Genomic DNA, 17,135 nt, shown 5'->3' with positions numbered 1-17,135 from the left:
ATTCCTGCTAATCACACTGTCAGTCTTCACTGCTCACCAGACGGGCTGGCGCTGAGCTCTTCCATACCCTCCTGTGGGTAACTGACTCCTGGACGCTTCCTGTCCCCTCAGAAACTTTAAATCTTCTAGCAAAATGAGGTGGCTTCTTTGGCATCTTTATAGCTAGTGAGGGCCCTTGCTCCAGGGGCAGGGCAGGAAAGGGGGAAGGTGGACAATTCTCTCATTTTAGGTAGCCAGTGAAGGAGGCAGGTCTCAGGATAGAAATCTTGTTTGAAACTCTGTTTGGGGTGTTGTGTGTGTGCAAAGGATGGGAAGATTAACAGAATGGAAAGAGGACTTAAGAGAAAATGACTATTTCTGTGGTCGGCAGGTGGCATGGTGGTTAAGGTGGCTGGACTCCCACATGGCTGACCATGGTTTGAGTCCTGAACCTGGCAGCTTGCTTTCTCACTTTCCTTCTCTCTTTTTGTCTCTCTCTGGTCAACTTCAAAAAAATAAAAAAATAAAATAATGACAATGAATAAAATTAAATAAAAAATAATTCTTAAAAAAATAAAAAGAAAATGACTGTTTTCCTTGGGAGGGGACTCAGTGGGGAAGTGGCTGGCTGGTTTGCCTGCCAGGAAGGAAGGAGCTGGCGGGGGCCTGCAGCCCAAGCCCCCTCCCATCCTCCTCACATTTGCTGGCTTGGAGAAGCCTGGCCTACCTCAGGCCTCAGGCCAAACTCTTGGCTGGGCAGTGCTGGTTTTCACGGTGACCTCCAGGCACCTGGCACCCTGCGCTAACGTCTGAAAAGGAAGAGGAAAGGAAAAGGAGCTGGGGAGGAGAATGGGAGCTAGGTGCTTTGCCTATGAAGGTCCCTGGAGCCCTGATTCTCAGCAGACAACAGATATTGTGGAAAGGACATGGGTTGGAATCCCACCCTCCAACAGTGGAGGCGAGTTGCCCACTATTTCCTTATGGATCAGCTAAGAAATGAAAAAGGCCATGTGTCTTCTGTCCTGTTCAAAAGGAATATTGTCCATAAAAGGACAGTAGTTAACACAAAAGTGACAGTTGTGGGGCTGGCAGATGGCATAGTGGTTATGGTGCTGGACTCCCACATGGCTGACCGCAGTTCGAGTCCCGGACCTGGTGGTTTAAAACTCATGCCGGGCACATGTGCATGGAAGCTCAAGATCCCCGAAGAAGATTGAAAGAGAAGGGTTTATGGAGTGGCCATCCCTTGGGGGGATGATTTCTCAATTTCCCTCTCACTGTTTCTCTCCAGCGAATGCACATGCCCTAAAGCCAAAATTCTTAAAAAAATTAAAAATGGCAATTGCTTAAAATGCTCACAGTAAATTTAATTATAGATGGGACCAGCAGATGGCATAATGGTTCTGTTGCTGGACTCCCAATAGTTGACCAAGGTTCGAGTCCCAGACCCAGTGGCTTGGAACTCACACTGGGCACATGTGTGTCCAAAGTCCTGAGAGGAGAACAGAGGAGAAGGGATTATGGCATGGCCATCCCCCGCTGTGTGTGTGGGGGTGGTTTCTTGCTTTCTGTCTCTCTGTCTCTGCAAAGAGCACATGCACCCTATAGCAAAAAAAAAAATCTCTTAAAAAAAGTTAATTATAGGAGCCAGCAGGTGGCATGGTGGTTAAGGGCGCTGGACTCCCACATGGCTGACTGCAGTTCAAGTCCTGGACCTGGTGGCTTACTTTCTCACTTTCTGTCTCTCTCACTCTGTCCCTCTCTGATCAAATTAAAATAAATAAAATAAAATAATTCTTTTTTTTTTTAAAGTTAATTATAGATGAAAACCTGACTGGAAAAAGCCTATCATATTGGAAATCATAAAAACTGCAGAAGTTAATTAGAGAAAATTAAACTTATTAAAGGCAATCAAGATGCTAAAATTACATATAGCGAGGCTTGTTATTTGTGAAAAATTGACAAAGGAATCAAATCTTCTTTATTAATATTATATCTATGCCATTTAACCCTGAAAGATTGGATTTAGCAACAAGAAAAGAAAGCTATGAGAGGAAACTCACAACAGCAGAAACTGTAATATGTAAAATGTGTTGTAATAAAATGTTCAGAATAGGCAAAGCCATAGAGACAGAGAACTGACTAGTGGTTGCCAGGGGGCAGAGGGAGGATGGGAGGTGACTGCTAACAGGCGTGGGATTTCTTTTGGGGTAATGAAAACATTCTGGACTTAGATTGTGGTAATGGCCGCATAGTTCTGTGAATATAATAAAAACCACTAAATTGCATACTTTAAATGAGTAAATTGCATGGTATGTGAATTATATCTCAAGAAACCTGTTAAAAATGTGTTGGGCGGGACCAGCAGAGGGCGAAACAGTTACATCGCTGGGGTCCCATGTAGTCGACTGCAGTTTGAGTCCTGGATCCAGCAGCTTAAACTTGCACTGGGCACGTGTGTGTGTGTGTGTGTGTGTGTGTGCCCCCAAGATCCCGAGAGGAGAATGGAAGAGAAGGGATTGTGGCTTGGCCATCTCCGCGGGGGTGGGGTGGGGTGGGTGATTTCTCGCTTTCTGTCTCTCTGTCTCTCTGGTGAGCACATGCACCCCTATAGCAAAAACCTCTCAAAAAATGTGTTTAGGGATAAAATAAAACAGATCAATGAATCACATCTTTGTTGAATAACTGTATCCACAAAAACTGATTCTGATGATAAAAATAACTTTAGTAAAATATAAATGAAAAATATTGGAAACAATTTAATTGCCCCATGTAGAAAACTGGTCAAGGTGGAACCAGCAGATGGGGTAATGGTTACATAATTGGACTCCCACATGGTGGACTGTAGTTCAAGTCCCGGACCTGGTGGCCTGAGACACACTGGGCATGTGTGTGTGCATGCCCAAAATCCCAAGAGGAGAATGGAGAAGAAGGGATTGCAGCATGGCCATCCCCCTGGAAGGTAATTTCTTGGTTTCTGTTTCTCTGTTTCTCTGGTGAGTGCATGTGCCCTATAGCAAAAATCTCTCTCTAAAAAAAAAGAAAGGAAGGAAGAAGAGGAAAACTGGTCAAGGAATTAAGTAGGCTCGATGGGGTTCAACCTGGAAAATAATGAAAACCTATTAATGTAGGTATAATTCAATTATGGTCCTCAAGTCAAGAGATCCTATTTTTTTTTAAAAAATAAAACTATAGGGCATGTGCACTCGCCAGACAAACAGAGAGATACAGAGAGACAGACAGCGAGAAATCACCCCCCAGGGGGGATGGCCACGCCGCAATCCCTTCTCCTCCATTCTCCTCTTGGGATCTTGGGCACACATGGGCCCGGCGTGAGTTTTAAGCCACCGGGTCCAGGATGTGAACCGCGGTCAACTACATGAGAGTCCAGCGACATCGCCATTATGCTAACTGCTGGTCCCAAGAGATCCTATTCATCCAGCCCTCTCCTGCCATATGAAAAAAAGGTTACTGGCAAAACCCAGTCCCAGGTGAACCAACTTTCTGGCCAGGGGGCTGAGGATATTGGGAAATCCCAGCTCAGCTGGATTTTCTTTAAAGAATCACTTAATTTTATTAGTTATTATTATTATCCGATTTGACCAGAGAGAGACAGGGAGAGAGAGAAGGAAAGTGAGAAAGCAAGCTGCCAGGTCCAGGACTAGAACCACAGTCAGCCATGTGAGAGTCCAGTGCCTCAACCACCATGCCACCTGCTGGCCCCAAGCTCAGCTGGATTTTAACAGGCTCACCTTGCTTTGAAAAGCGTTTCTTACGCCTCAGTTTTGCCTGGCGTCCAGCGAAAAGGGCACTGATCCTCTCAGTCCAGGCTGCATGGCTGTCAGTATCTGCAACGCCACAGCGGGGACGAGCCATCTGGTGCAGGGTGGTGCGGTCCAATACACCACTGATGGGCAGCTGGGACACCCACTGGAACTCTCTGGCAGGAGAAATCAAAGTAAATGATCACAAAGGGAGGGTGGATGGTAGGGGTGAGGGCAGGGAGGCCTGCCTTCCTGGCGGTTAGCTATCTAGCCTCCTAGGAGGAGTGAGGAAAAGAGAAGAGACTCTAGAGCTTTGCATCCCAGCACCCTCAAGTCGCCACTTCCCTCCATCCTACCTGATGGCATTGTTGAATTGAGCAGAGGTGGGGGCTTTGGGCACCTGGTCACTGAGATATCCGTACTTCTCCAGGAAAGCCTGAGGGAGAAGAAATACCAGTTTTTCCTCCCATGCAACATCCTTTCCCCTCCCTTGGCCTCTAAGAGCCCATGGCACGATCATCCTGCCTAGTCTCACCTCCTGTCCCAAGAGAGTCTGTAAACGACAGTAGATTGAGTTCTGAGGATTAAGTCCAAAGGACCTGGACTCTGATCATTCCAGGCCTCCACAGACGAGCTGGCTGATCATAGGCAAGACACTCAATATTTCCGAACGTAAGCTTCCTTAGCTGGAACACAGTTGAAGTGCTTACCCTGCTCATCCCACGGCATCGTTAGAAATCTATCAGTGCAGCTGGCAGCTGTGGTGCAGGACTGTGATCCCTGCAACTCAGGGGGCTAAGGCAGGAGCATTGCGAGTTCAAGACTGGTCTAGGCAACATAGGAGACCCTGTCTCTAGGAAAAGAAAGACATCTGGCGAAGTATGCAGGACAGCAAAATTACAGGCTCTGGGATCAGTCTGGCCTGAATTTGAGTTCCAGCTAGAAAGTTACTTCTCTTTTTTTTTTTTTTGAGAGAGAGAGATTTTTGCTATAGGGTGTGTGTGTTCACCAGAGAGACAGAGAGACAGAAAGCAAGAAATCATCCCCTGGGGGGATGGCCACACTTTTCCATTCTCCTCTTGGGATTTTGGGCATGCACACACACATACTCGGTGTGAGTTTTAAGCTGCTGGGTCGGGAGTTAAACTGCGCCGAACTATGTGGGAGTCCAGCAACATAACCATTACACCATCTGCTGGTCCCAAAAGTTACTTCTCTAAACCACACATTTCTCAACTGTAAAGTGGGCTAATAATATTGGGTCATTGGAAAAGTCTTGATGCATTTTTGCATAGAAAAATATGTCATGACTTTTCCAATGACCCAATAGTACTTACCTTAAACAAGTTTTTTTTTTCTGTAAATGTAGTCAAAACGGTTCTTACAAAGTATTTAACATAGTACCTGTCACATAGGAGAGACTCCATGCAGAGTAGCTATTATTTGTTACACAAATTTATAATATTCATATGCATCAAATTTCCTCCTAAGACATCTGGGACCAGCAACTGGCCTAATGGCTATGTTGCTGGACTCCCATATAGTTGACTGCGGTTCGCATCCCAGACCTGGTGGCTTAAACTCACGCTGGGCACATGTGTGTGCATGCTCAAGATCCCGAGAGGAGAATGGAGGAGAAGGAACTGCGGCGTGGTCATCCCCCTGGGGGATGATTTCTCGCTTTCTGTCTCTCGTGTCTCTTTCTGTCTTTCTGGCAAGCGTATGGACCCTATAGCAAAAACCTCTCCCCCCAAGAAAAAGACTTCTAATCTCTAGAAAATCTCATACTGGTCAGGAGCTGATCATGTGCTGGCTTTTCCATGCCTGGGCTGGGAATTGTTTATCTAATTCTGGTTTCTTCCTAAACAATTTTCCTCTCCCAGAATATCTATTTAAGGTTGTATGATCAACAAATGCATTTACCCTCAACCTTATAATTGATGTAAAAACTTGACTCTTTTTCTTTTTTCCTTTTTTTTAGAGAGATTTTTTGCTATAGGGCACGTGTACTTGCCCGACAGACAGAGAAAGACAGAGAGACAGAAAGCGAGAAATCACACCCTCCCCGGGGGAGGATGTCCACGCTATAATCCCTTCTCCATTCTCCTCTTGGGATCTTGGGGATGCACGCACATGCCCCCAGGTGAGTTTTAGGCTGCTGAACTGAGACTTGAACCACGGTCAACTATGTGGGAGTCCAGTCACATAACCATTACGTCATCTGCTGGCCCCCGACTCTTTAGAGATGAAGTAGATGAATTTTTTAAATTGCCAGATGTTATATGTGCTCACTAAAGAGAGACACAAAGACACACACACACACACACACACACACACACACACACACACACACAGAGAGAGAGAGAGAGAGAGAGGGAGAGGGAGAGGGAGAGGGAGAAAGCACCCCACAATGCAGTGTGGTCATAGTGCAGTCCCTTCTCCATTTCTCTGTCCTTGTTAGTATTTTGGGTATGCACGTATACACACCCAGTGTGTTTTTCAAGTTGCTGGGGCTGGGATTCAAACCACAAATCTATCTCCCTTAACTACTAGCCCATGGACTTGTCCTAGAGATACATTTTTCGAATTTTGAAACATGCAACTTTCTCCTTTATTCATTCATTTTTTAATTTATGCAATGTACTAGGTTCTCTGTTAGGGGCAATGGTAAATAAAAATCCCTAACGGGGGGCTGGCAAGTGGCGTGGTGGTTAAGGGCGCTGGACTCCCACATGGCCGACTACGGTTCGAGTCCTGGACCTGGTGGCTTGCTTTCTCACTTTCTCTCTCCCTGTCCCTCTCTGGTCAAATTAAAATAAATAAATAAAGTTAAATAAAATAATTCTTTTTTAAGAAAAGAATTCCTAACAGAGCTTACTAAGTGGAGACAGGCAATAGAAACATGGGTAACAAGTAAATAAACGAGACGGCACTATGAAGAAGAGGAATCAAGCGATGTGACTGAGGATAACCTAGAGAGAAACTGCACCGGGAGGTTAGGAAGGACTCTCCGAGGAGCTGACGTTCGCTCTGAGTCCTAAAGAACTAGAAGTCGCAAGCTCTGCAGTGAGTTGGGAAATGGTGCTCCAGACAGAGGGAACAGCACATGCAGAATCCCTGAGCTGGAGGTGATGTTGACATGTTTAAGGAACAGAGGGAAGGTTGGAGTACAGTGAGTGAAAAGCAGGGCACAAGAGACTCAGGGGGAGAGAGGCAGGGCTGCCTGCCAGGGTCAGGAGTGCAGGTTTACGTTAGTCTTGCTGATGAACTGATTGTGGGGAATGAAAGAAAGAGGAATCTGGGTGGCTCCTAAGTTTTTGCCTTGGAAGGTGGTGCCCTTGACTTCGAAAGAGAAGGTCTAAAGGAGGAACAGACAGGGGGTGCGTGGGAGTAAGATTCATGGGATGATATCAAAGTGGCACTGCGTGTGTGATCCTAGAAATCCGCGCACAGCCAGAATCTACCCACATGTGGATGATGTAAAGCCGCGAACCTGGATGAGGTTGTTTGGGGAAATTAGTAAAATCAGAGAACATCCCGTGGTTGAGATGCCTCTCACCCACCAGTGCCCTCACATACCTGGAAGCTGCTTTCCTGGCAGTGAGTTCTCTGAGGCCAGTGGAGAGGAGTGTGGGCCTCATTATCCTTACTTCTTACCAGCTCTACCCTTTGGGAAAAGAACGCATGCAGCTGCCTGCTCGCCTGTCTCACTGATAAAGCCCCATAAATGTCACTTTATATTTGGGTTGTCAGAAAAGTCATGATGCATTTTTGCATAGAAAAACAGAAAAAAAAATCATAACTTTTCTGACAACTCAATATTAAAAATGTCACCTCAGCTTATTTTTTTGAGGGGTGGGGTGTATATCTTTCATTGCCAGAGGGATGTGTGCTTGCTCACTAGAGAAAGAGAAAGTGTTCCCCAATGGGGCATGGTCATGCCCAGTCCCTTTTCTTCCACTCCTCCATCCCATCAGGGTTTGAAACATACACAAACAAGCGCCCAATGTGCTTCTCTAGCTACTGGAGCTGGGATTTGTGCATGTGGAAAACACACTGTGCATGTGCCCTGGATCCTGCAGAATGGAAACTTGGGGGTGGGGGGAGGACTATGGCATGACCAGGCCCCGTTGGGGAGTGTTTCTTCTAGTTCTCTCATGCATGCAACTTCTGACACTGCTATCTCAAGGAGAAGGCACAAGTTGTAGAAGAAACTAGACACTGCCATCCAGGATGGCAAGCCCTCAGTCTGCAAGCATCTATCCTCCTCAGGGAACTGGCAGGTGGTGTGCTGGTTAAGGGCACTGGACTCTCACACAGTCAACTGTGGTTCAAATCCTGGACCTGGTGGCTTGCTTTCTCACTTTCCCTCTCTCTTTCTCTCTCTCACTCTGTCCATTTCTGATCAAATTAAAAATGAATAAAGTTGAATAAAATAATTCTTTAAAAAAAAATCTATCCTCCTCATTGTGGATGCTATGTACTTCCATCTCCAGTCATCTCCACAGCCTCTTCTCAATAAAGCCACTTTCCATAATGGATTCTCATTCCAGACAACAGAGCACTTTTAAAGTCCATATCCTTGTTTTTCTGTATTAATTTATTATATTTTAGCAGTACTGTTTTCTTTTTTTCCCCTCCTTTTGCAAATACACACTATTTTTGGATGCAGAATGGATTAATGAAGTTCCATCACTGGGATTTGGGCCACAGTCAGCCATGTGGAATCTGGATCCAGTGGTTTACTAAGGAAAACTATGTACTGCTCAAAACAGTGCAGCATCTTGCAATAGCCACTGAGCGTGGGCTGGAGAATCTGTTTGCAGCCCTGACTCTCCTGGGTGGCCATGGGCAAACTACTTACCCTCTCCAAGTCTCTTTCTTTCCTTGCCATGTAAGAATAAGATTGACCGCACAGGGGCTGGCTCTGTGGCACAGTCACAATGAGCTGCTCAAGCGGAGCTGGGTCCCATGTCTGACCACGTTTCAAATCCCCGGCCTGGTCAGCCTGAAGTGCACCGTGCACCTGCCCAGGATCCAATGGGTTGGAAGACTGAAGGAAGGGGTTTATAGGGGACCAGCCCTGTGAAGGGTGCACCTCTCTCTCTGTCTCACACGTGCGTGCATGTGCCCTATCGTGAATAAAGAAAGAACACAACCTCATGGGTTCTGAGGACTCCATAACGTAATGCACATCTAGCACAACGCCTGGTATATAGCCCACGCTCAGTGCCAGGGGATCGAGGAGATTCGCCTTACATGGTAACTAACAGGAGACTTTGGGAAGGGCACTTGTCTGTGAAATGGGAACTGCTGTGAACAAGGCAGTTACACCTCTGTTCTTGCCTTTCTTCCTTGCCTCCTCCCTCTTTTCTGGCAAGTTGGACAGAGAGCTTTCTAATGGAAGTCAGGGAATTAATGTTTCCTTAGAGGCAGTTTTGCAGGGCGAGTGACTCGGGAGAGACCCACAGGTCACCATGGCTGGCACTCCCTGTGCCTCTCCCCATGAACCCGCCCAGTACTTATCACGGAGTTGGCTCCCGTTCTGAAACTACGAAGCCTTGGACAGAGGGGAGGAGGAAGGGGAAATTGGCAGCGTCTCCTGTTTCCTGGCTGGGCTGCAGGGCCTGGTGCTCTTGGCAGGCAAGGTGGGGTGGAGGGCAGGACAGGGGTTGGGGCCTTTTTCAGGGGCCCAACAGGGGGAAGTTTGGGGCCTTTCTTCCTGACTTGTCTCTGGGACACTGTAGGTTGCAAGGCAGAGTTGAATTTCCAATACGCAGAATGAGCACATGCCCAGGACACCAGCTAAGCAGAGGCACCAAAAGAAAGAGAAAACAATTTTAAGAATTTGACATTTTATATTTTCATAAAAGCACTGAAGTATCATAATGGGACTTTTCAGGATTTATGGGCTCCTTTTTATTTGTTTTATGCTCCATATGAATATATTTTTACTATGTTATGGTGGTGGTACAGTGGTAACACAACTGGACCCACATGAGAAAGATCTTGGGTTCAGGTCCCAGGATGTCCTTGTGCATGATGGACACAGGCCATGCACACCTTAGCTGAGGCTGGGGTGATCATGGTGTGAAGACCTTGTGGAGGGGTGTCTGTCCTTTCTCTCCAACTTTCTCTCATGGAAGAAATAAATTAACATAGTTGAAAATTTTTTCAAAATTAGATACAGGACTACTTGATACTGCCGGTGCTAAGTGCACTGAAGTTCTGTTGCGTGGAGGCAGACCCACATCCCTGGGTGAGGAAGGGGCAGGGTGGAGTCTCCCTCTGCTCCCGGAGCTGTTTCTAAAGATAGTCTGTGCCTCAGTTTCTCCCTGAGGTGAGAGAAACTCCCCTCTCTGTGAGGGAGAAAGAGTAGGCGTGGAGGGCAGGTGTGGAGGGTAGCAGCATGACGAAGGGATCCCAGGAGAAGACACAGGACTGGGAGGTGTAATTCTAGTTCTCATATTCCAGCTTGACCACGAATCCCCTTGGGGAGTCTTTCCCCTTCTAAGCCTCCGCTTTCCTGGAGATTTGTCCTGTGTTCTCTTAGGGACTCTTTGAGCTCCCTCTGGGCGTCTTCCCATCCCACTTCATGGAGGCCACTCTCCCCTGCCTTGAAGTTCAAGCACTAGATTTTCTCTCTTCACTGTCCTCTGCCTGTCCTCTCTCCTGGGGAGTTCAAGGGTTGAGCTGAATCAAGAGGAAGCTGGAGGGCTGTGCCCTTAGGTGAGTCACTCTGCTCTGCCCTAAAAGCTTGTGCCAACATGCCTCACCCACTAGGTTCGGGCTCAGGCCACTTTCCTGGGAGTTGCTGTGGTGTCTGGGTAAATGAAGATGATTCCCCTGGGACCCAGCCAGCTGGGTGGAATCACAGCTGTGGGGGTTCTGGTCCTGTGTTCGTCTTGACTCGTTGTGGGAGGGAGCACAGAGTCCAGCCCATTTTGTGCCCAACAGAATGGGAAATTGGTCATTTCTGTGCAGGGCAATACTTAGCAATGAGATGTAACAAAATGAATCCCAGGCGTGAGTCAAGAACTTGGAGTCACTGTCTGGCAGGGCAAGACCACTGGACTGAGATCCTGAGTTGTACTCCTGGTGCTATGTAACTGTCCTTAGGCAAGTCTCGTGCCTCTCTGGGCCTCAGTTTCCTCTCCTATAAAACGAATTAGTTAAATGAGTGCTCTAAGATGCACTCCAGCTCCGTCTGTTAGTACAGCCTTGCTTCTGCGACTGCCTAGCTGTGTCAACTATGACAAAGTTACTGAATTCTCTGTGCCCCAACATATAAAATGGGGGCATATTGCTTTTCAGGACAGCAGATAGCATAATGGTTACATGTCTGGACTCCCATGTAGTCAACCGTAGTTCGAGTCCCAGTGGCTTAAGACTCACCCTGGGCGCATGTGCATGCGTGCTCAAAATCACAAGAGGAGAATGGAGGAGAAGGGATTGTGGCATGGCCATCTCCCTGGGGGGAGATTTCTCACTTTGTAGTTCTCTGTCTCTCCAGTGAGTGCACATGTCCTATAGAAAAAAATCTCTCTTAAAAAATATTGCTTTTCCTTTCTCACAGGGGCATCTTGAAAATCCAGTGAGAAGCTGTTTTGGAGAAGCTTTGTGACAGTTGTGCCATTAAAATGTTACTTTGGGGCCAGCAGGTAGTGTAGTAGTTAAGGTGCTGGACTCCCACATGGCCGACTGTGGTTTAAGTCCCAGACTTGGCAGCTTGAAATCACTTTGGGCACATGTGCTCACATGCCCAAAATCCCAGGAAGAGACTGGAAGAGAAGGGGCTGTGGCGTGGTCATTTCCCCTGGGGGTGATTTCTCACTGTCTCTCTCCTGCTAGCACATGCTCCTTATGGCAGAAACCTCAAAACAAAACAAAAACTCATGAAAAAATGTTTCCTGGCAATCAGGAGCACAATAAGCTTTGACAACTTTGAGCTTCTAAAAGGTATTATACCTCCCTGTAACCTCACAATCACCTTGAAAAAAAAAAACACAAGACAAGGGTTATTCCCATTTTAGAGATGAGGAAATTAAGTCTTAGGGGAGAGTATAGTGTCTTGTTAAAGTGTTTGAGTGAATGACAGAACCAGTACTGAATCCAAACTCTCTGACATCTAACCCAGGATGTTTTATTTCACATTTAAAGAGTGATTCATAAGCTTTAAAGCCAAAGGAGCCAGAGCCAAAATGCTCTCTCCACTGGGAAGCTCTCAACTAAGAAAAAAGTAAAACTGAGGTGGGTTTTTTGTTTGTTTGTTGAGAGAGTTTTTTGCTACAGGGCACATGTGCTCACCAGAGAGACAGTGAGAAATCACCCCCCAGGGGGATAGTCATGCTGTGATCCCTTCTCTTCCATTCTCCTCTTGGGATTTTGGGCATGCCCAGTGTAAGGTGTTTTTTTTTTTTTTTTGGAGAGGTTTTTGCTATAGGGCGCGTGCGCTTGCCAGACAGACAGAAACAGAGGGACAGAAAGCGAGAAATCAGCCCCCAGGGGGGATGGCCACGCCGCAATCCCTTCTCCTCTATTCTCCTCTCGGGATCTTGGGCATGCACGCACACACACCCGGCATGAGTTTAAGTCATTGGGTCCAAGACTCGAACCACGGTTGACCACATGGGAGTCCAGCGACATAGCCATTATGCTAACTGCTGGTCCCGCCCAGTGTGAGTTTTAAGCCATCAGGTTCGGGACTTGAACCGTGGTCGACTAAGTGGGAGTCTAGCAATGTAATCGATATGCCATCTGATGATCCTAAAATTAGGGTGTTTCTAGCAGAATCTTTTTTGCCTTTCTTGCAGGAAGGTGCAGGGGCAGAGAAGAGTGAAGACGTTGCTCTAGCAGTGGGCTCTGGCTTTCACATAGAGGCTGGGATTGCGTCTCCCATCATGCCCCAAACAGGTCATGTGACAAGCCACAGGTACTCAGCAGAACTGAAGAGTGTTCCTTCCAACAAACTTCTGCTTCCAGGATGCTCTGCTGGCTCTGGGGCTAGTGTAGGCCCAGCCAAACTCCTTTCCTGTATTTTGGGCCAAGACTTCCCCTTCTTTTCTGCTTGATTCCCTTTCTCTTCTCTTTTGTCCATTGACCCTAGTCTCATATTCACAAGGCTCTGTCTGGGTGTAACCTAGATACCTCTTGCTGTAATCCTTGCCCCTTCTTTGTTTTCTGTCCTTAAGGAAGGTGGGAGCCACCCACATGGGAAAGGTCCTGGGTTCATGTCCCAAGACTGCCCTAGGCACCCCAGGTGTATGCATGTGCCGGTAATGTAAGCAGGCTGAGACTGGAGGCAGAGCATGGCTTGAGGACCCTGTTGGCAGTGATTGTCTCTTGGTCACCCTCTCTCTCTCTTTCTCTCATGGAAGAAATAATAAATAAATAAATTTTAAAAGCAGGGGGTGGGGAGATAGCATGTAGCATGATGGTTAAGGTGTCTGGATCTCATATGGCCAACAGCATGATTTGAGTCCATACTAGTGGCTTGAAAAATATACCAGGTGCATTTGATTGTCTGCCCAAAATCCTGAAAGAAGGGAGAGATGGGAAAAGGGACTATGGCATGACTATCCTCCCTAAGGGGTGCTTTCTCCCTTTCCTCCTCTCTCTCTCTGTCTTTGTCTCTCTCCATTGAGCTCACACGTCCTGTGACAATTTTTTTTAACAATTAAAAAAAAGGGAGGGACCAACAGATGGTGTAAAGGTTATATCGCTGGACTCCCATGTAGTTGACCGCAGATCAAGTCCCAGACCTGGTGGCTTAAAACTCACGCCGGGCATGTGTGATGTGTGCTCAAAATCCCAAGAGGAGAATGGAAAAGAGATTGCAGTGAGGGGATGATTTTTGGTTTTCTGTCTTTCTCTGTCTCTCTGGTGAGCGCATGCACCCTGTAACAAAAATCTCTTTAAGAAAAACAGGGAGGGCTAGCTTCTTGATGCTGCAGTAATGCACTCCTCAAAAGAAGCTGGATCTCATGGTTCAAATCCCTGGCCTGGTCAGCCTGAAATACACTGGGCATGTGTGTGAGTGTACAAGACCTGACCAGCTGGAGAGCTGAAAGAGGCAGATGCTGTGTAGGGTGCTCATCTCTCTCGTTCTTACATGCGCATGCCGACACTCTATTGTCAATGTTTTTTAATTAAAAAACGGAGGAAGATGGAAAGAGTTGGTGAGCCAGTCTTCACCTAGAGCCTATCTTGTTCCATACTGTTTTCTTTTTTCTTAAGAGCTTTTTTCTTTTTTGCCCCTTAGGGCACACACGCTTCCCAGGAAGAGAGAGAGAGACAGTGAGAGGGAAAGTGAGAAATCACCCCCAGGGGGGATGGCCATGCCACAATCCTTTCTCCTCCTTTCTCCTCCTGGGATCTTGAGATACACCTGGCTTGATTTTTTTTTTTTTTTTGAGAGGTTTTTGCTGTAGGGCACGTGTGCTTGCCAGAAAGACAGAGAGAGACAGAGAGACAGAAAGTGAGAGATCACCCCCCAAGGGGGAGGGCCACGCTGCAATCCCTTCTCCTCCATTCTCCTCTCAGGATCTTGGGCATGTGTCTGGTGTGAGTTTAAGCCATGGGGTCTGGGACTCCAACCACGGTTGGCTACATGGGAGTCCAGCGACATAGTCATTATGCCAACTGCTGGTCCGAGCGTCTGGCTTAATTTGAAGCAACCAGGTTCAGGACTTGAAACGTGACTAACCATGTGGGAGTCCAGCAATGTAACTGCTACACTACCTGCTTGTCCCACCATACTCTTTTTCTAATGCCAACTAACTGTACTGTATGGACTTATGGTCCTCAGTAGGACTGGGGGATAAGTCAGGGCACAAAATAATGCCCTAACCAAGGATGGGTTTAGGGAGAAGTTACCCAGCTGTCTCTCCCTGCTATGTTCCTTCTTTCACTACTCAGCCTCTGTTAGACGTCCTCATTTTTCAAAGTGACTTGACAAATGCTTTTCCACCTACTCAGGATCTTTTGGGATGCTTCAGAGTCTCTTTTGCACTACTATTCACTCTGTACCCATGAGTCACTGAGCTGAGCTCTGAGCAGAGCTCTTGGGAAAGGTTTCACACCCAGGCTTCTGGGCTTCTGACTCACAAAAAGCCAAATGAATGGCTCTAGGGTATGAGAAACAGACATTGCATCTAGGAGTAGATACTGCACAGAAGCTCCTATGTCTTCCTGGAGAAATAAACTATCCAGCGCCTGTATACAGGCTCCCTGGGAAAAGCTGAACAGATATGGGTAGGCCACAGGGTTGAAGGTAGGTCTTAGACTTACTGCCTCTGGTTGTTCTAAAGAAGGTCCAACCAAAGCCAATGGTAGCTGGATCCCATGGGACAGTTTGTGTTACCCAAGCAAAGGGTAACACAAACAGGGCCTGGCTGGAAATGGGAGGGGTCCAGGGCAATGATGTCATTCATTAACTCTTAATCTTGCAACTCAGCAGTTTCCTCTCTTCCTACTTAGTAATGTAGTGAGCAGTTTGGATTTCCTAAGTGGGCAACAATGAGCTTGTTCATAATGGGGCTTTGTAAGCAGTAAGTCTCCTCCCTGGCAAAGCCCACTCCAGAAAGCTCTCAGCTTTATTATTAATACTTGCGTGTACACAGGGGACATGTTGAGCCATGCACACAGAGTGGGGGGATACACACGGGGACATGAGAATACATACACAATGGACGCATTGCAGATGATATGTACAAACATATACATGCACATATACATGTACAGAGGCATACAAACACTGGAAAGCCAAACAATGTTAGAGTGAGAGGGAGTCTTAGAAGTCATTTAAGGGGCCAGACCTGTGGCCTGGTGGTTAGGGGAGCTGGATCCAATATGATCAACCACATGGTTCAAACACTGCATGCCCCACATCCCAATTGGAGGGAGGGGGGTGCTTTCCTCTCTCCTCCTCTCTCTCTCACTGGCCAACACACACACCTTCTGGCAAATAAAATAAAAGTAATTTAAGAATGACCTCTCCCCTTTTTTTAACAAAGGAAGAAATGCCTGCCCAGGGAAGTAAAGGGACTAGTCTATGATCACACAGCTTGTTTTCATTATTTCTTTCCTTTTATGCTTTTTGGGCTTAATCTCTTCTGATCAAAAAGCTTCCCCTCCCCCCTTAACAGGCATTTAAAGCTGTAAATTTTATTCTAAGCACTTTCTTAGCTGCATCCCACAAATGTTATTATGAATGTTATGTTTTCCATTTCTGACCTAGGAACTCTGTTGCCGGAAGCCTCAGTCCCCAGCCAGTTACTCTCATGGTAATATTATTGATCTATAACTCATCTTGTGTGGTGTTCCATGCTGTAGTCCCTGCAGTGCTAGCCATATGCAGAGTTCTGGTTTGTTTTGTTTGTTTTTCTCTTAAAATCTGTTATAGTTTCCTTTTTTGGAAAAAGAAAAAAATCAGAACTCTGTTTTTCATTCCATAATTCCTGGCATCATTTCAAGTTTTATAGTAATATTAAGGTGTATATATATATTTTTTTTTATTGGCTTAGTTTTTAAACTATATCAGTCCAAAAAAATGTAGCCTCTCCTATGGGGAACCAAGTGAAGCTGGTTCAGAGCAGACATTCTGGGTTTTATTTAGAGAGTTTTGCTATAGGGTGCATGTGCTCACCAGAGAGACAGTAAGTGAGAAATCACTCCCCAGGGGTGATAGCCACACCACAATCCCTTCTCCTCCATTCTCCTCTTGGGATTTTGGGCACACATGCATATGCACCCAGTATAAGTCCAGGATTTGAACCAAGGTCAACTATGTGTGAGTCCAGCGACATAACCATTATACCATCTGCTGGTCCTCAGATATTCTATTTTTATTCCATGATCTTAGTAAAGAACTTGTTTAACTTCTAAGGTTTCTCATTAGTGTGTCTTTGTCTGAGAATTTCTCCCAAGAGACTTCATAATCTCACTGGTTTGGTTGAGCTACAGAGCTGCCATTATAAAAAAACAATAATGCTACAGTAGATGGCTTATTGTTCAGTATGCCTGTAGATTGGGTACAGACTGGATCTACAATGAGATATTGTCACTGGACCAAGTGGGTATTGAAGTAACCCACCAAAATGTGCTCCACGGTGACCCTGCTTACCTCCAGGTCAATAACTGGAGTCTGTGTATGATGTACTGGCATGGCACGTGGCAAGCCTTCTGCATGCGAGAGGGAGATTTACTGATCTGTACTAAGACTGAGAAGGATAGAACATGAGCTGATTTCTTCTTGCTGTTGTTGTTTTGGTCAAGCCTCCTTTCTAGAATTTGGTTTGGTTTTGTTTTTTGTCTTTTTTTTTTTTTTTTTTTGAGATTTTTTTTTTTTTTTTTGAGAGTTCCTTTTTTTTTTCTTTTTCTTTTTTTTTTTTT

The 17,135-nt window shown here is 46.2% G+C and overlaps 1 protein-coding gene across 3 annotated transcripts in view; it reads right to left on the bottom strand.

Annotated features, from left to right (window-relative positions):
• Positions 1-17,135, bottom strand: part of MMP28 (matrix metallopeptidase 28) — a 31,036-nt gene that overhangs the window by 8,305 nt on the left and 5,596 nt on the right. For all 3 annotated transcript variants that reach the window (XM_006154415.3, XM_006154416.3, XM_014590117.2), the window contains exons 2-3: positions 4,100-4,179; positions 3,732-3,919 (exon numbers count right to left, since the gene is read on the bottom strand). In XM_006154415.3, coding sequence (XP_006154477.1) covers positions 3,732-3,919; positions 4,100-4,179 — 268 coding nt within the window. The remainder of the gene's footprint in view (positions 1-3,731; positions 3,920-4,099; positions 4,180-17,135) is intronic.

This window comes from Tupaia chinensis, unplaced genomic scaffold (assembly GCF_000334495.1).
Source record: "Tupaia chinensis unplaced genomic scaffold, TupChi_1.0 Scaffold000407_4, whole genome shotgun sequence".
NCBI lineage: Eukaryota > Metazoa > Chordata > Mammalia > Scandentia > Tupaiidae > Tupaia > Tupaia belangeri.
This window is presented reverse-complemented; position numbering and strand designations above follow the sequence as displayed.